Below are 21201 nucleotides of genomic sequence, written 5' to 3'. Positions count from 1 at the left end.
AAGCTACCGACTCTAAAGTGGTTGAGTGGTAACGTCATTATTTCCTTTATTTCCCCCTGTAGGTTAATACACCGCCACAACAGAAGCATTAACCCACAATGGACTCATCGGTCCAGCATTGCGCTCTATGTTTTGATCTGTTGACGGTTGAACAAGTTTTCCTACTGGTTTCCATTGAAATCCAGATATCATTGTTTGTTTTTAAGAGTATTTTGCATAGACCTGGGCATGCAACCTTTCCATACCAACAGGTGCGCTCTCTACAGACATTTACAAAGTTCCAGTCAAATGCGATGCATTGCTCGCCCTCATTAGGTAGGCCAACTGTAGCCTGAATATCACATTCAATTAAACAACCCCTGCCCCATTAGTAGTATTGAAATCTCTGCTTTGCTTGAACACAGACGGGACAGATCTGTGTATCTGTGTTGTGGGTCCTGAAGATAGCTAGATGCTCAGGCCATGACCTCAGTGGTGAGGTATCCTCTTAGCACTGGCAGCATGCATGATGAAAATATTGTCACCCTGCTCTATGCAGACCAACTGGCCCCAGCCAGAACATCGACGCGCGTTTGTTTTGCTGCTAATCCGTTGCATAGGGGGACATGTGAATACAGCGCAGCACTGTGTGTCTGTATGTGTGTAGGTGTGTGTGCGTTGCTACACACACACACTCCCGTCGCACAGAAGGGCAGAGAGCAGTTGCAGTTTTCTCTCTCCACATTGACGAGCCCACAGGGGTTGTCGACGCGCAAGACGTGGATAACTTTTATTCTTCCGTATCTTTCTTTCAACCCCACCGATGTCCGTTCACCCTGCACTTGATCCGAGAGCCCGAGCATGACTTCTGTTTGGAAACGGCTCCAGCGAGTGGGCAAGAAAGCCTCCAAGTTTCAGTACGCGGCGACTTACCAAGAACTACTAGTAGAATGCACGCACAAATGGTAAGACCCTCTCCGTGTTACACACGCTTTTTAGACTCTCTGTAAAGCCGATTGTGTTGTTACGTTTAGGATCTGTATTTGTCGTGTCACACAATGACATCACGTCAGTTTCTGCGATCGCGATCAGCACTTCTTCAGTGCTGGTGTCCACCCTATGAGGTTTAAACCAGATGCTGTTTGCAGGAAGCGCGTGGGGAACTGTGAAAGTCACGCCCGAGATGCCTTCAAGTGCAGCCTGTCTCAATAGATATCTGTATATAATACTGCTTACGGGGCAAGCACTTCCGCGTCAGTTGAACCATGTTGTATTGCGTGTGCCGTGGTATCTTGGTAGCTCTAATAACGTCTGTAACTTAAGGGGATGTTATTAAGATCGCTGCTACCCTGAGCCTCACAGGTTGAAGGCTGTGAACCATCGGTACCAGTTTCAGTACCTGTGACTTATTGTTAGTATAACGCCATGCACGGCAGGCTAGTCTGTTGTAAGCTCTACTGCGTCATACCATGCGATGAACAATATTCTGTTTCGGCTATTGGGTTATTATGATATAACCTTATTTGGTGTTTTAGTTTCGTTTATTGGGACGTGATCTATCATGTTGCTTGGGGCTGTGGTGCCACCGTTTAATTGCACGTAATGGGCGGATCGAAAATGGTTTTCGTAAAGTAAATATGCTGTAAATGCGATAATATGCCTGATTACGTGTGCAGAATGCACACATTTCAATTTGATCCCCTGATGTAATGCAATGAAGAAGCCGTCTACTCATGTGACGCACTGACTCGTAGTCCTGGGTGCATCCACGAGTGAGTGATAAACACACGCACGCATAGACACATGCACGGCCGCCTGCGCGCGACTACACACGCACACGCACGCACATAAACCCAGACGCGCATAACCAGATGCAGACGCACACAGACGTGTGTGTGTGTGTGTGTGTGTGTGTGTGTGTGTGTGTGTGTGTGTGTGTGTGTGTGTGTGTGTGTGTGTGTGTGAGAGAGAGAACGTTAAAGCATGTAGGTAGAGCAAATGTAATGAGTATTGCCCTCATTACATCTGCCCTAATGAATGGGTTCGTAAGACACCCTTTAAAGCATTGAACTAACTATCATGAAAACAAAAAATAAGAAAACTTGATTGTCTTCGTGTAATTAAAACATGCCTTAGCATTGTTGAATCAATGAAATTAGTGCTTATTGAAAAACAGAGGCCTCTGTGTCTGAAACCGCTTCTGAGACCTGAGGGAGAAAGTCAAGCTGTTCTGGCTGGCGGATCAGGAGTGTGTTTAGTTGTCACTTGTTGTTGTGTACTGTCTCTCCTCTGCTCTGCACATGGGCCCAGCTCCATTAAGCCCGGGCCTTGGCTTGCACCGCCGGCTAACACTTAGTTTACGCTACACACACAGTGTTTATCCCCCCCCCCCCCCCACACACACACACACACTCACACACACTCTCTCTCTGTACATACTCTCATTATATACACCAGAAGCAGGTATCGACAGGCTTTGTTTTTCCTTCTTGGTTAGCTTTCATTCCGTTGGGCTGCTCTCATCAAACCAAAGATAGACCTGAGATTATTCTGGACTGGCCAGTTGGGGATTGCAACCGGCCAAGTGATGGTGTATCGTTGGGCCTGTGTCTCATGAGTCCTGTCGACTCGTACACACTTGAATGACCTACGTCTATTCAATACATTTTGCAGTGCGTTGAATATTTCCTCAACAGTCAGTCAGGATTCGTCCAGATTGCTTAATAAACGATTTCTAGTTTAGCTTCATCGTGTGTGTGTGTGTGTGTGTGTGTATGTGTGTCCCAGGTCTGTACACGTTCAGTGTTTCTGCAGCAACAAGAACACTGCATTACACACACACCCACACCCACACACACACACACACACACACACACACACACACACACACACACACACACACACACACACACACATACTGAAACACGCCTTCACAGCCAGGTGAGAAGGAAGGAAGTGAGTCAGCAGCATTGTGCTTTATTGTCTGTATTCGTGATAAGAGGATGCATCGTTCAACCCAGGCCCTACGATCCCAGCATCCACGGGCAGCATCCACTCATGCCTGTTAGCTAATAAGGTGATGAGTGATGAGCAGCGTGGAGCTGAGGGATTGATCTCCCGTCCACAGCCAATGCCTTTTGGCTGAATCATATCCTTTATGACTTGGTAACATTTAACAGAATGGCAGTAGATTGATCCATCTGGTACTAACTCATATTGAGTAGCAGGCAACAGATTAAATAAAGTCATTCTAACCCATAGCACTGATTGCTGAAGAGTTGCTTCAGAGACTTGGAGGCTGTGGGTCATTGACAGCATAACGATTAATTAATAACCCATGTGCTCCATTTTAATACTATCAAGATTTACTCAGTGATTTAGCTGACTCTTTTATTCAAAGCCACTTACAGGTTATGGCTGAGAAAGTTTAGAGCACATTCCACATTTCTAGCGCCGCATGAAATATTAAAATAATAATATAGAGGAGCCTTAGGTATCAGAAATACAAAGTAAATAACATTTCACACATTATTGATATTCACTCTCATGTATCCCAACGAGGTGGCTCCCCATTGGTCGGATGAAGACAGGGGGTGATGTTTCATTCCAAGTGACAACTTTGAGATATGACGTTGTGCGGATGTTTGTGTTTTCTCGCTCGGAGGAATGTGCACAATGTGAACCAGCTAGATGTTCACACACAGGCCAGAACTCATGAGATTGTTGTGGTTGTCAAACTGTGGAGTAAAGCAATAGTGTATCACAAAATAGATTAAAGGAAAGAATTAAATGCATTTTCTTTGTGAGTGCGATGTGGTTAACGTGTATCCTCAGCCTCGATTCCCCCCCTTTACGCTACTGATTTCTTGAGGTTTTTATCTCTGTATTAGTTTGTTGACCAGATATGGTTCAGCCACACGCCGTCATAAGGTAATCATGTTACCTTGTGGTCGGACTTCCCATTAAGTAAACCTTGACACACTGGGCCACCCGGCACATCTATATATAAATGTGTGTTCATTCACAGAACAGCAGCAAAAACAAGCTCAACCAGGATGTACATTCAAGTAGTGGATGATAACCTACACATTGGGGTCTGGACATTAGCCTCTAACTTACAGCTTGACCTATAAGCAGGGCATTTGCTGAGGCATGGCTGAGCTGCTTGATGCCGACAGAGCCCAATAACTTCGCTCTAACTGTTCCATAATGTGTTGCACAACAGGTGCGGCCCGGCTTGTAAGCTCCTGTTGAGTTCAGTACGAGTCACTTCTATTTCTGGGCCCCCCCCCGTCCCCTCTCCCTTCCCTCCCTTGCTCACTCTCTCTTTCTGTCCTTAATAATGTCCTTCCTCAATCCCCAAAGTTAGCCCTTTGTTAGCCTTAGCCTAGCCTGTCATGTGTTCTTACTTCTGTCCCTTGTGTATTGACCTAAGACCAGTTACAGTTCCTCCTAACACTTTGTAGCCATCAGCCCAGCCTCTCCTGCTCCCTTCTCTCTCTCTCTCTGCCCAGTCTTTTGTGATGAGCGCAGGCTAAGGGCTAACACTTGGCCTTAGCCTGATCCTAGCCTAGCCTGCTTTTCAAATAAAATGACAATGAAGAAACAGTCTGCTGTATACATGTGTAATAGGCTCTATGACAAGGTGATCACAGAAAATACAATATTAAGTACTTTAGAAGCAGAAAGTAGACCCTTTCGTTCATTCAGAACAAATATTGGCCTTTATTATAATATATATTCTATATTAAGGGGGAACCCAACACCATTTGTACCTTTGTTTGATTTCGATGACGCCCTCTCTAGGTTAAACACATGCCATTGTATGCATAGCCTCTGATTGGCTGAGAGGGTTACCCTGTCACCTGCTGATTAGTTGGTGATGAGACACACCTGTGCCGCCTTATCTCTGCTTGTTCACATGGCGTTCAACCAGCAGCGGGACGATCCATTGGCACATTGAGGGCTTGAAAATGCCTTGAATTCTCATTCATATGCGGTTCTCAATGGGCCCCCATGTTACCGCCAGGTATGAGTGTGATGAGCCATGACAAGCCGTTTCAAACTCTGCCCTACCCAGATGTAGTTGAATGTACCAACTTGGAGGCTTGTCTATCTATCAAACATCTAGGGTGGACTCTCCCACATGTGATGTCACAGGGTCGCTGATCACTCTTACACCTGATTGTAAAATAGGGGCTCTTTAATAACTTTTTTATGAATAAAAAAGATGGAATGGGAACATTCACAATCTATTATATGGAGATGAACTAGCCATTGAGAGTTTAACCAAACAAAGATATTTTTTCTGCTTTGTATTATGAGAATGTAATCACATTTTGACCATTGACAAACATTACGTTGCATGTTTTGACTATTGCTTTGCAAAAGCCTTAAGAGAAAAGACGTATTCTTCTTCTCCTTGTCCTTTCGGTCGTTCTCCTTGTCATGTTCTTAATCGTACAGTCTGGGTACAGAATAGAAATGAGTTTATGGTTGACCGCAATAACCCCTAAATTAATCTCACAGCCTAACTCGCCCGGAGACAGCAGCCTCGACCCTCAAGGAAGAAAAGCATCAGAGGCAGAGTCCGCGGTCTGCGTCCCTGTCCCAAATCATTATAATTCTATTGTCAAAGGTTAACATAATAATATCCAAGACAACGCAACCACTAAGATTTCTACATTTGTTTTGTTTTTTTGCTTGCTAAAATATTGCAGAAACTTTGCCCTGTCTATATGAGGAGTCCGCCTATAACAGCAGAAGTACATCTTAGTAAAATGATGACAGGCTATTCTTTGAGGAAGTGGTAGCCAAGGCGGTAACTGAAACTGAATTTTGTTTGCTGACTTCAGATGAATATTCATCTTCATTGTTTCACTTCACTCTCATTATTTCCTCTCTACACTTTCAGGCAGCCCGACAAATTGCGAGTGGTGTGGATCCGGAGAAACCGACGCCACAGCACAAAGGTAACGAGTAAAACCTCCGACCTCTAACCTCTGACCTCTCACCTCTGACCTATGCAAACCAAACATACAAATGCAGGCTATCATTTCAGAACCAAGATTTAAAGTTACATTTAGGCTTGTGGATGCAAGTGCGGGAAGATATTTATTGCTTCATTTATTGTCTAAAATTATGAACGTTTGACAAATGTCACAGCTGGACTAAATGACAGAATAATAATAATCCTAATGATACATACATTCATAACTGATACAGAAAATGATGCTTCAAATACAGTATTATTATAAGGGCTGTTCTACAATGATTTCTAACGAATTATTAGACAATGTATGAATCATTATCTGAATTATTCAGTTGTGTGTTTTTCACGCTTTTATTTTGACACTTGTCCAGCTCCACAGTTGGCAGCCTGGGATCCAGAACCCTTACAGGGGCACGGTGGTGTGGCAGGTCCCAGAGAGCGTGGACATCCCCATCACCCTCTTCAAGGTACCGCACTCATATGCAGGCTCCTTTACGTCCCCCGCGGCCCGAGCCCTGAGTTGTCTCAAGGTTTCTCCATTTGGTTTGTGGCCCTCAGGATCCCACCGCGGAAGAGTTTGAAGACAAGGACTGGACGGTGATCGTTGAAGATGTGAGTTCACCACACGCCTGCTTGTCGAAAAACGTTACGTTCAATTGTGAATCTGTTTGGCAGACCTTTGGCTGTAATCGTTTTCATCAATGTATTGATTAACAGACTGTGTTTATGATTGGATGAATCTAATGTATCTGGGTTTAAAAAATAAGAGCATTTGTGACGAATATCATTACGGATTTCATTTTATTTTTTGTTTTCTATTTCTTCCCTGACAAACACATTTTGAATTCCTCAGGAGACAAAGGGCCGTAGGAAGGTTCTGGCATCGGCAGACGTGAACATGAAGAAATACGCGAGCGCAACGCAAGCCAAGTACGACATGGTCCTGAAACTGAAGCCCATGTCGGTGAAGGTCGTGGAGGCCACTCTGAAGCTCACCCTGTCTTGTATTTTCCTCAAGGAGGGCAAGGCCACGTAAGTCCACTCTGAATCATCTTGCTGTACACCGAGATAAATTAAATAAAGGAGAGAATAGGCACGTTATAGGTGCCATTGACTGGGTTCTCAGACCTGTAGGGAATGGAATCCTCACACCTTTCGTCTTAGACATAAGGGCATGTGATAAAACGGACTTGCATGACCGGTGAGGTGGACAGACAATAGGAGACAGCAGTGCCACAGTGTTCGTCGGATGCATTTCTTTGTGTTTTTTCGAGGTGGATTCGAGCGCCTGTTTGACTTGAAGGTGATGTTTTACCTCCAGAGACGAAGACATGCAGAGCTTGGCCAGCCTGCTGAGCTTGAAGCAGAGCGACATCGGAAACCTGGACGACTTCAGCGACGAGGAGGCCGGCGACGACCGAAGAGCCACCTTCGGATGCGGATTGGCTCACCCCGTGACTGGTACATAAAGCAACCATAAAACAGGACACGGTGGTTTTATTCGAGTTGAAAGTAAAAAAAATAAATAAAATGCCAAGGTGCAAAATCACAACAGGACTTCCAATGACCCTACCTTTTTAGTTTTTATTGGACACTACTATTTCTGTTTTGTTTATGAGGAGGAAATAAGGCAAACAGGTGCACAGTTGTTTGCATATGGTCTGCACCAGCACAAATTTGGAGACCGTTTCCGATCAGGGAGGCAAATCAGACAATTTTAGGGTTTAAATTTAGACTAAACTGTTGCAAAAGAGCAATTGGCTATTTTGAGTCGTAATGTCCCCAACCAAAATAAAACACACGCGGGCACACACACACACACACACACACACACACACACACACACACACACACACACACACACACACACACACACACACACACACACACACACACATCCCGCAACTTCCTTATTTTCTCTTTCATTTTCCCTGCTCTTTCCTGCTTCTGCCCCTCTGCTATTTTCCCTTCGTCATCGATCCCTTTCTCTTCCCTTCCTCCCTCTTACCTCACCCCCCTCCCACTTGTCCCACGTGGTCCGGCCCTCAAACCAAGTAGACCCCGACCCCCCCAACAGCCGGATCCGGGACGCAGCCTGGAGACCGGTTCTGGACGCGGGGCCCCCAGGTACCATAGTTGCCCCTGGACTTGGGTCTCTGCGGGGCCCCACCACAACTCCCTCCACGCCATTCCATTCTTCAGCACCTCATTCGTTCATGCACTCATGCATTCATTACGCATGAGCAGACTTCACGGGCACGATGTCGGAGGGATATTCATTCACGGACTGATGGTTTTCTGAATCATCCAAGTCACCAGTGATGGGTATTTCCATTCACACCATGGGGAGCAGCAAGTATTGTTTGAATCTTGCTGTAGCTGGTCCATGGTATCAGATGCTGTTCTAAACGTGTACAATAATACATGAATGACAGGCAATCAGAGCTACAATTATAGATATCCCAAGTGACGAAGCAGCTTTTCTTGCAGGGCTACTGTCCTGTTGCTTCTCCTGGTTAAATAAAGGTTTAAATACATCCTAAAAAAGTATATTTGCAACAGCGTCATATAAAGCGGGCTAATCAGGATTTAGTTATGTTTCGGTTGACGTAAAGTGTTGCATTCCTACCGCAGTAGGAGGGAAGAGTATCTGAGAGCTAATCCTGACCCATTCCATCCCAACACCTCTCCTCTCCTCCCTTCTGCACCTCCCCTCCTCTGCCTCATCCTGCCTCTCCTGCACCTCTGTGCTCCTCCCTTCACTCCCCCCCCCCCCCTCCCCCCCCCCCAAGCGGTGGGATGGGGCGGCCCTGCCAACGCCACCTCCACCTTCACCCTCCTCACCCATCCTCATGCCCCGCCCGCCGCCAGCTCACAGGCCCCCCCCGGGCGCCGCCCCGGAGAGCCCCGCCCCTCGCCCTATGCGTACTCCCTGCCGGCGTTCACCCGCGCCCACCCCCCCGCCCTGCCCAAAATCTTCCAGCCCGGCGCGGCCTCAGGTATTGGTCGGCGAATTCGCATTTGTGTGAAAGTGTCACTTTTAGTCCTTTTTTGGTTTGTCTATTTAAAGGTGCTGTAGGGGGGAGAGAGAGAGAAAGAGAGAGAGAGAGAGAGAGAGAGAGAGAGAGAGAGAGAGAGAGAGAGAGAGAGAGAGAGAGAGAGAGAGAGAGAGAGAGAGAGAGAGAGAGAGAGAGAGAGAGAGAGAGAGAGAGAGAGAGAGAGAGCATTCCCTCTCCACTCACCTCCCTCCTTACCAGGAGAAGTGTCTCATTCACACACCAGTGATTGACAGGCACGACGGATTACCCGAAAGCAATCAGGGTAGAGATGCACTGATTGGTCAGAAATAAACAGGGTGCGGTCTAATATCAATTTCGTCTCATAAAGAGGAAGGCGCGGTCAACGCTAAACTGATAACATCAGAGCGTTTCATTCGCCAACAGATTATGTCCGACAAGGAATTTCTGACTGATGACACTCAAAGCAATTCTAGCTTTTAAGTCATACCTACAGCACCTTTAATCACAAGTCCTTGGCAATTTGTAGGTAACACTGCAACCCCTCTAATACCCCACACACCTCACACATATGGACATAGTATAATTGTTCATAGACACGCATCATGCATGGGTGTGTGGGTCTCATTTGATTTTGGTGTTTGGGGTGAGTGGAGTGCTATGTGGGTCACACACATCAGGCATGTGTGTGAATATGAACCATAGGTTCATAACGGCATGAAATAACTCATTGCAAGTGGTGGGCCGGTTAGGAGATTACCCCTCTGATTAGGATTTCTAGGAAAACCTAAGGAGTAAGATAGGAAAGAATCAGCATGGCCACGTTATGTTGTGTCAGTCTGGGCTAGCAGAGCGCAGAATGCCCTGCCCTGCAAAGGGAGGAGTTATGTAACCTGGTGTGTGTGTGTGTGTGTGTGTATCTTTGGTGGGTCAGGGGCACCCCCTGCTTGTTTTGCTCATCACTGCAGCCGCACAGGGAGCAGGAAGGGACGTGTGCCCGTGCATGCAGAACACCAAGGTACCCGCAGAGCTGGCTTAGCGGAAGAGCCGGGAATGAAATCCGCCCTTCACAGAGGCATTCACGGCACGCCGTCACATATTCACAGACTCATCCGTTTACATTCAATCACTCATTCCTCCGTTTCCTTCACACAGTCACGCGTTCACTCACTCCTTCGCTCACTCTTTCACACGATCACCCGATCGTGAATCAACTCATGCAGCAATTCGCCAAACTCGTGCATTTCATCAGTTTTTTGTTTCCCCCTGAGCTGACGACACGTTGCTACATTCTTTATTTCATCACCTCACTTCCTCAGCAACCAGCTGTTTTTCTATATTTTTTTTGTGTGAGAGCGACATTAGATTGTTTCTGGATTTAATCCGACCTCGTAGACCACAAAGCCTCTCTAGGAGACCCTGGGTCCCCTCGCCCTATCCCTCTCTGAGGCAGCGAGCCCCATGTGGACACACCCCAGCAGTCCTCCACTGGAATGCGCTTCCCCAGGGCTTCCCCAGGGCCCCTGTCGGCCCCTGTCGGCCCTCGGTTGGACTCTTTAGCGCTCGTCCTCTCGCCCTTTTATATTTACAATTAGGGCATCTAGCAGACGCTGTGATCCAAAGCGACTTACAATCACTACATTTGTACTAAGAAAGCCAAACGATATATCGCTGTCGGTACAGTAAGGATGTTCATAGAACCAGGTGCAAAGCGCTAACAATCGCTAGGTCAACCCATTCCCCGTACACAACAAAGATAGCAAACATAACTAAGTACTATAGGTAAATACGACATACAAGGAGTGTGTACATTAAGGGCCAGGATGTACACGATACAACAAGCAGGCGGGTTGGGGGGGGGGGGGGGGTTTGGTGACCTCTGAACTCTAGGTGTGTCATTTGAGGACGCTGGTGAGCGCCTCTGCGACTCTGCGTCAGCCCTATGTCTGTCAGCCATGACGCTCTCCCTCTCCCTCTCTCTCTCCCTCTCCCTCCCTCTCCCTCTCCCTCTCCCTCTCTCTCTCTCCCTCTCCCTCTCCCTCCCTCTCCCTCTCCCTCTCCCTCTCCCTCTCTCTCTCTCTCCCTCTCCCTCTCCCTCTCCCTCTCTCTCTCTCTCCCTCTCCCTCTCCCTCACCCTCTCACTCCCTCTCCCTCCGCTTCTCCTTCTGTCACATTCTCTCCGTAGTGCCGGGCTCCTCGCTGGCCAGGCGGCCGCATAGCCTCCACACCGAGGGCCAGGGCCCCGGGGCCCCGGCCTGCCCCTCCTTTACCCCAGCTACGGGCCCCGTCCCTGGGCCGCTCTCCCCCTCCTCCTCCTCCTCCTCCCTCTCCCCCCTGGTGTCCCCCGTTTACCCCCCCGGTCTACCTAGCATGCCGCTACAAGGTACTAGCTATGTGTTTAAGACATGGTTTGAGCGTTGGGTTGTGTCTGGAGTATCACGTGATGATATCGTTCATGTTATTGGTTAAGAATGATTTCATATCAGCCTGTGACCTTTTATTGGTAATAAAAGGCACAGGTGAATCTAGATCACCTCTACAACACATTTGTAGACAACGTGCTCTTGCAGTGTGCAATTGGTGTGACTTCTATTCCATTCATTAGACTGAACACATTGACTAGTTCTCCGATAATATAATTACCCCCCATGCTGATTACTTTATGGATATCTCTGCAACAAACACCTTGGAGATTGCTTTATTTTATTGTTTCATTCTTTTGTTGTTTTTCTTTCTTCCCTCCTTCTTTCATTCTTTCTTTTTCTTTCTTCGACTAATTCCTTCTACCTTTCATTCCTTCATTCTTTCATACCTTTCTTCTACTCTTCATTCTCTCCTTCATTCCTTCATTCCTTCATTCTTTCCTTCCTTCTTTCTTTCATACCTTCCTTCTTTCTTTCATTCCTTCATTCTCTCCTTCCTTCATTCCTTCATTCCTTCATTCTCTCCTTCCTTCATTCCTTCATTCTCTCCTTCCTTCATTCCTTCATTCCTTCATTCTCTCCTTCCTTCATTCCTTCATTCCTTCATTCTCTCCTTCCTTCTTTCTTTCATACCTTCCTTCTACTTTTCATTCCTTCATTCTCTCCTTCTTCCTTTCCATTGCTCTCTCTGTCTCCCCCCCCTCCCCCCCTCCCCCCTCCCCCCTAGCCCCCCATGGCGTTGCGCCGCGCCCCAGTGCCAAGCGGCCCCTGAGCGTCCCCTCATACTCCGCCGTCCCCCCCTCCTCGGCCCCTGTCATCACGGGGCCCGTGCCCGCTCTCGGCCCCCCTCCCCCCAACCCCAAAGTCCCGGGCCTCACCCCTCTGGCGGGGGCCGGCTCCGCCCTCACCCGGCCCACCAGCCTCCCCTCGGCCCCTGACACAGGTACTGCACGTTAAGCGGTTGGCACACTTCCTCCAAGAAAGTTTTCAAAACCTCAGAGATTTCGTAATTGTGGAAATGTCTGCCGATGATGGCCCTGCAGCCTGACGATCAGAAACGGTGTGTGTGATGCATCAAGTATTTGCTGATTGGAGGATTTTCCGATCAGCTGGTCTTAACCGAACGTTCGGGGAGCGATCAGAAACCGCATTGAGTCAAAAACGAGTTTTTCTTGGCAGTATAGGACTTGGACATCGTGATGTTGCCTCACAACGATGCAACGCTTGCATTTCGGAAGTCTAGGAGCATTGCATTGTTATTGATGTTAACAGTGTTTTGACCGTGGTTTAGTAATTGATTGTGAAAGTATTTGTCAATCAGGGGAAGACATTGTTGTGTTTGAAACTACCACTGCGTTTCTCATCCGTGACGTTTGGATTGGCTTAGGTTAGGTTATATTTATGTTGATTTTGGAATTGTAATGACTACAACCCAATTTCCCATGATGCACTCTGGTGTACAAGCCCTATTCTCTTGAAGTGTGCGGCCCGCTTTAACTGTTCATGCATATGAGACAGCTCCTTCATAATAACAACACAATACCATTCTAATCATAGACCCTCTCTTCTGATCCACATCAGATGTTTTCATTTCGTTTTCCTGTTCACAATCTTATTTCTGATCTGTTTTGTTTGTGTTGGTTGTCTCTTTCCCCTCCTCTCCTCTCCTCTCCTCTCCTCTCCTCTCCTCTCCTCTCCTCTCCTCTCCCCTCCTCTCCCCTCCTCTCCTCTCCTCTCCTCTCCTCTCCTCTCCTCTCCTCTCCCCTCCTCTCCTCCCCTCTCCTCTCCCCTCCTCTCCTCTCCTCTCCCCTCCTCTCCTCTCCTCTCCTCTCCTCTCCTCCTGCCCCCCCCCCCCCCCTCATTGGGACCCCCAGCCTCATGGCAGACTGAGTGGAGGTCCCCTAAGCCCCAGGCCCACGTGGCTCCAGCCAGCCTCTCCCCCAAGGCTCTCCAACCCGGCCGGCCCAAGAGCAAGAAGGCCCGAGCCAAGGCCGCTAAAGGCTCCCTCCTCAAGCTAGCCTCCCCCCCCGAGACCCCCAGTCCTCCCCCCGGCCCCGCCTCCCCCGGCCAGCTCCCCTCCCCCTCTCCCGCACCCATCTCCCCCGTCTCCCCCGTCTCCCTCGTCCCCCCCGTCCATCCCGTCTCCCCCCCCGCCCCGACTCCAGAGACCCCCGCCCTGATCGCCGCCCCCACTCAGCCGGACCCTCTCTCGTCCCGGGACCCCCCGCCGCCCCGCGCCCTCGTGCTCCCCTCCGCCCCCCCCGCCTCGGACCTCACCCCCGTCTCCCCCGTCTCCCCCGTCTCCCCCGTCTCCGCCTCCTCCGCCTGCTGGTCTCGCCCTGCCCCTGTGATCTCCGCTCCTCCTCCTCCTCCTCCTCCTGCTGCCGTCTCCCAGCCAGGTACAGCTGACAGGCGGGAGGGGACTCGCACACGTCAGCCCCCCCCCCCACCCCGGTGAAGGGTACGGCGTGCCCGTCCGACCGGTTATTGGAAGCTGTTGAGCGGTGGTGTTTGTTCTGTTAATGCTCTGCATCGGAGCTTATCTGTGTAATATAGAGACAGGGGAGGGAGGGATGGGGGGGAGAGAGAGAGAGAGAGAGAGAGAGAGAGAGAGAGAGAGAGAGAGAGAGAGAGAGAGAGAGAGAGAGAGAGAGAGAGAGAGAGAGAGAGAGAGAGAGAGAGAGAGAGAGAGAGAGAGAGAGAGAGAGAGAGAGAGAGAGAGAGAGAGAGAGAGAGAGAGATTTAAGAAGAGAGAGAGATTAATACATCCAATCAGATTCAGTGTATTGGGACAGCTTGTTTGTTTCACTCTCTCCGAATGGGTTCATCTCATGTGTGCACACCAGTCGGGACATTGTGTGTGTTCTCCCTGCGTCTGCCGGGAACACCGCTCTTTATAGTCACCTGCAGGCACTACATGTTTCAGCAGGTGGATTCCTCTTCCGCGTTTTCCCTTTACTCTGTCACCTGTCTTTTCCCCTTTTCTGTTTGTACTTCCTGCTTGCATTCGACTCTATCCTCATCATGCTCCCTGTTACCTCTGCCCTCCTGGCAGACCTGCTTCCCCCAGACAAGACCCACCCAGGGGGGCCTGGATACGCCCCATCATGGAGGTCCACCGACGCTCCCGCAGCAGAGACCCCTGAAACTCTGGCCCCGGGCCCCCAAAGTCAGCCTCCCGCTGCCCAAAACGCCCCCCAGCTTCCTCTTCCAGCACCAGCCTCCCTAGTTTCCCCAAATAACCAGGATCCAGGTACTGAAGAAGACCCAGAGTCCACCTAGTGACCTCCTGGTTAGACAGCGAATGAGTTAAATGAATGAGAGAATCTGGTAACCTACTGGGAAGACATGAGGCGTCGTAGATTAAGACAAGGCTCAACCTGCTGGTTAATTCAGCTAGCATTACCGTTAACTAGTTAGCTTAACAGTCGACTCTCAAAAGGCCATTAAGAGCACTTTAAGAGACATGCACGCTCTCTACGCTGGGTTACCAAGTCATCTCATTTTGGTCTTGTATTCCTTCCCCTGCCTTATTTTTCAGAATACAGGAGGCAACTATGCACACTGCTGGAAGAGGACAACGCGTCTTCGGTGCCTACAGGTGAGAACCACGATTTTCCTGTTTCGTCGTTGATTCAAAGATTCTTAGGTTTTTATTTGTCACATACTCATTCAGGATATGCAGTGAAATGTGTACGTGACATACTCTGTATTTTCTGTGCTTAAAAAAAGAATACATACAACAGAATAAAAATAGAATATAAAAAAAAGAAAAAGATTTTTAAATACAATATACCTTTTAAAAGGAAATTAAGAATATCATAAATATATGTAAAATAAAATATGGATAAAGAGGGAGAACATTGCCAGGGTATGCGTATCTTTAGTAAACATACGCTACATTGCTAGCTTCTAATGCCAGGTGGGTGTGTTTGTTACAGGGGTGAACCGTGTCTCCAGCCAGAAGCTAGACCCGTCCAGGACCCAGGAGAGGAAACGAGGAGCCCCCTTAGGAGTGGAGCCGGTCAGGAGGTCAGCGGGGTAAGTGAACGTACCCAGGCTGAATTGTGGTCCTCGACAGCATTTTGATTTGGTGCAAGGGCCAGTCGTGCTGGGATTAACCAATTCATCCCCATTGGGTTTATTAACTGGGGGACACTTTATAATGACATTCAGTCATTTACTTTATAAGCCATTAGTTAGGAAGAAGTAATGTTTAATTCAACATGAATATACACTTGTAGATGATTAAGAAGGACTTAGGCCACCAGCCTATCCAGTGGACTTTACCAACTGGTAGTCTGAACTATCCTTCATACATCTGGGTGGACTTTCCCACGAGTGATGTCACAAAAGATCAGATTTTGACATGTCTGGTAAGGGCTGATCAACATCACAACCAAATAGGGACCCTTTAACCTAGTATTTATAAGTCATCTACAAATGTATATCAATGTTTTGTTCAGGATTATTTCATCATTAACTTCAGGCTTATATATATTACGTTTTACATTGTTATAAAGTGTTACCATTAACTGGACTGCAGCATGTTTAAACTTAAGCATGTGCAATGTATTGTGTGGGAGATGGGCTGACTTGATGCAACAAAATAAATATTTTTATTCCGTGGAAGGAATGACTTGACGAGTGCATTTTTTTTCAACGTTTTCCTTCTTGCTGTGCCTTTGGCTTATTGTGCTTCCTTTTCGTCTACGCTGTGTATGTGTCATCGTGGCAAAGTCAATTTTCATTTTCAATGAAACCAGAAAATCCATGTGTTAGAAATGTATGAGGAAGAAGAAGTTGTCTTGTGTGCTGTAATTGGTAACTTATGACCCATACCTTGAAATAACATTTGCTCAATAGCATTGTTTTTCTAAGAAAAGGGAGAAGCCTTATTTCCTCAGAAATCTGTCGTCATTGAAAATCCTTACCTTATCAGCCACGCTCGGGCATCGTTGCTTTTGTGCAATCGTTCTGTTGACCTTTGACCTTTGACCTCTGACCCCATCTGTTTGTCCTTCAGACCCGAGAGCTTGCTCTTTCTGCTGCCCTCTAACCCATGCTCCGCCTCCGGGCTCCAGTATGTTGAGATGCCTAAAGCCGAGCGGGTCCAAACTGAACCGAACCCGGCGACGGAGGCTGGCCTGAAAGCCCAAGAGCCCGGCCCTTCCCTTACGGCTCCGCTCACGCCAGGGCCGGCCGGTCCTGAGCCCTCACCCGTTCCATCGGTCGGGGAGTCCTCAGACAGGAATAAGAGTCACATGACCAAGATGACCATTCAGTTAGGGAGCCTGAATGCCAAATCCAAACCGGTTAAGCCCAAATCGGCCGCCAACACCAAGCCACTTGGCTTACCGGTCCAAACCACGTTGCCGCCGATAGGTCAACCTTTTGAAACCGTCCCAAAGCAGAAGCAAAGGATAGCAGTAGAGCAGATGCCAGATGTTCTTGTGGATCCCATGGGAGATTACACTGTAACTATGGATTTAGGGTAAGTGTAGCATGGCGATGACTCTTCCTGGCGTAGTTTGGAAAGATGATTGATAGTTTGTTTTAGCGTCTCGTACTTGAATTTATATTAACGTAGTTATACATACAAATTAGTCAAGTGTTAGTCGAGTGTTAATTTTTGCCATCGTATTTGATAATTGATAGGGTCATTAAATCGTCTCTCGTCTCTGATGTGCCCTTGTCTCTTTAGAGAGAAGAGAACAGCTGCCTCATTACTGTCTTTCCCAAAAGAGCTCAGCTCTGATTCCACTTCAACAGCAATGAGCAAAACACTAGAAGCAAGTAAATACAATGTGGTGACGGAAACATTGTCAAATGATCCTCAAACACAGTGCCCGGAAATCCCAGCCGCTGCTCAAAAAGGAAAACCGCGAACAAAGAAAAAGAACAAGAACGCAAAAGATATCGCGGCCATTGCTGCCCCAGCCACTCTGAAGAAAGCTTCTGATGTTGGAGCACCGACACACGAAGAAGAAGCTGATGCTCACCTGGCAACCTGCAGCACAAGAATCGTAAACATGCCTGTTCTGACCCAAAAGTATTTTAAAGAGGGAACAGAAAGAATCCATTTGTTTATGGACACAAAGCCACATGATGTCAGGCTAAACGTGCGGGGCAAGCAGGCCACCCCGAATATTGTTTTGGAAAACAAGTGCGGCGATACATTTACTGAAGTAATGCCGTCTTCTGCTCCAAGGGAAGATGCTTCACTAGGGTTCTCGGTGTCCTCAAAGCAAAAGCATGACAGAGTGAGAGAGCCCTGTGTTGTAGATCTATTGCCATCATGCCCACAGCGCTCTGTCATTCCTGGGATTTCATCTTTAGAACGGCATCTGGTTGTAGATTGGCCAACCGATGGGATATCACCACTGGAAAAGTTACCCAGCAAGAGAATGGTGTCGTGTGCACATTCAAATTATAAGCATTTACTCTGTGATGATAATATGGTAAGCATGATATCATCCTGTCCCAAATCACCCGGTATTCCCGGATTTCCAACTGTTCCGAAGCATGAGCCAAATATGGTCAATATCCTTCCCTCATGCCCCAGAGTTACAAGTGTTCCAGGTTTAGCCTCCACTCCGTTGGAATCCTGCTATAAGGAAAGCATCATGGATAGAAGTGTTCTTTGGAGCAAAAAAGTACAGATAATGGAGCAGTTCACTGTCCACATGTCTGGCAGGCCAGACACATATACAGAGAATTTAAAGTACATGGTACTCATGGTACCAGCCTGTCCCAGGACGGCACTCATCCCCGGGTTTCCCTCCTCACCAAGACAAGAGGCAAGCTTTGCAAAACTTCTGCCCACATGTCCAAAAGTTGCCAGAGCTTTGGGAATGCCCTCTCAAATATGTATCGAAGGTGCAGATAATTACTGGCATAAGGATACACCCTTGCTTTGGTACGGAACATTTAAGAACAGAGAAGGGCTTTTTTCGCATTTTGATCTCAATCATAATGTGGCCAGTGTTCATTCTAAGATGGTTGCCATTCGGCCTTCATGTCCTGTGAAGTCCAGTCTCCCTGGTTTTCCCTTAGCCCCCAAAAGAATAGCACCCAGTATTGTCAGTAATTTTTTTACATGTCCGATGGCAAGCAGGATTGCAGGTGTTGGCACCAGGAAACCACTGAATTCAGACAGCAGTACTACCTGGTTGGATCTGAAAACCAATGTATTATACAGGCCGTCGAGCAATGAACGATGTCATGTTGTGGATGAAATATCCAAAATGAGTACAGATTTTCTTAACAACGAAAATATGTTACCATCTTGTCCAAGCAGAAAAACCATCAATGGTTTCCCCTTTGCCCCTAGGAAGGCACCCAGTATGGTAAACCTTCTGCCTACTTGTCCAAAGGTGGTCAAAGTTTTAGGTTTAGCGTCTATAACGTGTATTAAGAGTGGAGAGAACGTTTGGGACTTTGGTAATTCCTTGTGGCTTAAGCCATTGGCTAAAGAAGATACACTCATGGGTCGTTGCCAAGAGATTATATGCAGTAATCACAGTACGATGAAAGCCATGGTAGATATGATGCCCTCTTGTCCACAAAAGGCCAGAATACACGGTTTTCCATCCACACCAAGGCAAGAGATCTCTATTGTTAGCATGTGGTCCACTTGCCCCAGAAAGTCAAGGGTCCCTGGTTTTCCTTCTAAAGAACCATATAGCTCATATGGTAAGGATGTGGAAACTTGTAAACAGCTGGTATTAGGGCAGCCCTTCAGGAAATGTGAATTGTTGATCAAAGGTGACCTCATAAGGCATTTCCATTGCCCTGATAAGGGAAAATGGTGTAGTTCCGTAACTATGTTGCCATCCTGTCCTTCGAAGTCTCTAATCTCCGGTGTTCCCTCAGCACCCCGGAAATCGACGCATAGTATGCTGAATCTTGTAGATACATGCCCTCGACAGACCCATGTTTGTGGCTTACCATCAGGGAGTTGCAATCATTCTGAAAGCAAAGGCTGGTGTTCTCAAAATAAACAGATAATAAAAAACAGACCAGCACAGAAACAATGCACTGAAATTCTAAGATGTGATCTAAGAGATGCAAAATCCACGGAAAGTATGGCTGCGACATTGCCTTCTTGTCCTGAGATTACAAGTGTTCCTGGTTTTGCCTCTGTGTGGAGGCAGACATCAGCTCGCAATCTTAATATGCAAAATATGGAACCTACTTGTGCAAAAATGTCTAGAGTTTCTGGAATGCCATCTTTAAACCATAGTATAGCAGCTTATTGGTCCATCGATAAACAGTCACATTTAAGTCCTAAACTGAGATCAGTGCTCCATTTTGAGAATATGTATTCACTTGATTCTGACATGGTCACAAACATGGTATCTATGTTAGCATCATGCCCAAGAGAGGCTCATTTGCCAGGCTTCCCATCTAACTCAAGCAGTGTTTTAGCAGATTTACCAAGTATGCTACATCTTCAGCACATTTGTCCAAAGCATTCTAGATGTTCCGGAATACCTACCAGATATCCCTCGGATCTAGATGAAGATATTTGGAATGAGGATAAAGGATTGATTTGGGAAAGACCAGCAGGGAACAGAAAAAGTAAGAAAGTAGTCTATGGTGAAAGGATATCTCAGAGTGAAAAACACATGGTTAAAATAATGGTGTCAATGTTACCGCCCTGTGCCAAGACATCTTCTATCCCTGGATTTCCTTCCAAGTTTCCTCAAAGTAAACACACATCTGTGAACAATGCGCCTACTTTTCCAAAGCGCTCAGAGATTCCAGGTCTACCTGCCATAAACCACACAGCTAACCAAGATGACTGGCGAGTACACAGAAATATAATTTGGCAGAAAGGGTTAGGTATGTGTCAGGGACTTCAGCTCAGTTGGACCATGAAGGAGTTGCCATCGAGTGACAGGGAAAGGATGCTACGTATTTTGCCACTATGTGCTCGACGTGCCCTCAGCCCAGGCTTTCCGTCTGCGGAACTATTGTTTGTTGAACGATCCATATCCCCGAACCAAGATGGAGACGCGGTTACTGGGCAAAGGATGAGCGACGGGGCATCTTTCTGTTCTAAAAGGTCCGTTGTCACTGACCTTACGCCAGCACATTCAGAACATTCAGGAGACAAATACTTGAATGGAACCAAAGAGGACATGTTGCTTCAACCTGATGCAATCCAATATTCATTTAATGAAAAAGAAGTGGAGTTCCAAAGTGGCTCGGCGTCTGGTAGTCATAAAATGGAAAAGGGATTTTGGACGCAAAATGAGACTGAAGACGAAGGAACTCGAGTTGAATTGAGTGAGGCAAACAGGTAAAGAAGATCATGCTTTCATGACTGAACCTTTACAGACAATTATGTGCTTACCCATCAGCGAATTAGTGACTGAACGACCTGTCTTTCAAATTATATTTCCAGACACTTACACTGCAGAATGTGGCACTCGGCTCCTGATTTGGCCTTAGTCTTGAGTGTGAGAGAGAGGTGGGTGGCAAAGGTTTGATTGCTGGACGGTTTTGTCGTCTCTAACGCCTTTGCATCATTTCATCAACATCTGGCTGACTAATTTGTGGTTTAGGTTACGTTTTCGTTGCTGTTGTTTGTTATTTGTTCTTTCGGGGTTCATTTCTTGAATCATTTCCCCTTTCGAAATTCTTTTAAGGGCCACCATATTATTAGGTGTGTGTGTGTGTGTGTGTGTGTGTGTGTGTGTGTGTGTGTGTGTGTGTGTGTGTGTGTGTGTGTGTGTGAGACTCTCTCTTTCCAGAGAGCAGAGTTCCAAGGAGAGTGCCAAGG

The 21201-nt window shown here is 47.3% G+C and overlaps 1 protein-coding gene across 7 annotated transcripts in view; it reads left to right on the top strand.

The window, feature by feature from the left end:
- Positions 1 to 519: 519 nt before the first annotated feature.
- Positions 520 to 21201, top strand: part of ehbp1l1a (EH domain binding protein 1-like 1a) — a 39134-nt gene continuing 18452 nt past the window's right edge. The window contains exons 1-12 of one of the 7 annotated variants that reach the window (XM_030337745.1): positions 520 to 944; positions 5894 to 5951; positions 6343 to 6438; positions 6530 to 6583; positions 6825 to 7003; positions 7293 to 7432; positions 14467 to 14664; positions 14953 to 15012; positions 15353 to 15452; positions 16438 to 16905; positions 17116 to 20718; positions 20824 to 20889. In XM_030337745.1, the coding sequence (XP_030193605.1) occupies positions 841 to 944; positions 5894 to 5951; positions 6343 to 6438; positions 6530 to 6583; positions 6825 to 7003; positions 7293 to 7432; positions 14467 to 14664; positions 14953 to 15012; positions 15353 to 15452; positions 16438 to 16905; positions 17116 to 20718; positions 20824 to 20889 (5126 nt within the window). In that variant the 5' untranslated portion in view covers positions 520 to 840. Of the gene's footprint in view, positions 945 to 5893; positions 5952 to 6342; positions 6439 to 6529; positions 6584 to 6824; positions 7004 to 7292; positions 7433 to 14466; positions 14665 to 14952; positions 15013 to 15352; positions 15453 to 16437; positions 16906 to 17115; positions 20890 to 21201 lie in introns of those variants that run through there. The other 6 variants (XM_030337749.1, XM_030337746.1, XM_030337747.1 and 3 more) reach the window with 6 other exon arrangements.

The sequence above is a fragment of the Gadus morhua genome, chromosome 17, assembly GCF_902167405.1.
Source record: "Gadus morhua chromosome 17, gadMor3.0, whole genome shotgun sequence".
Lineage (NCBI taxonomy): Eukaryota > Metazoa > Chordata > Actinopteri > Gadiformes > Gadidae > Gadus > Gadus morhua.
The sequence above is the reverse complement of the archived record's forward strand: the minus strand, read 5'-3'. Positions and strand labels throughout refer to the sequence as shown.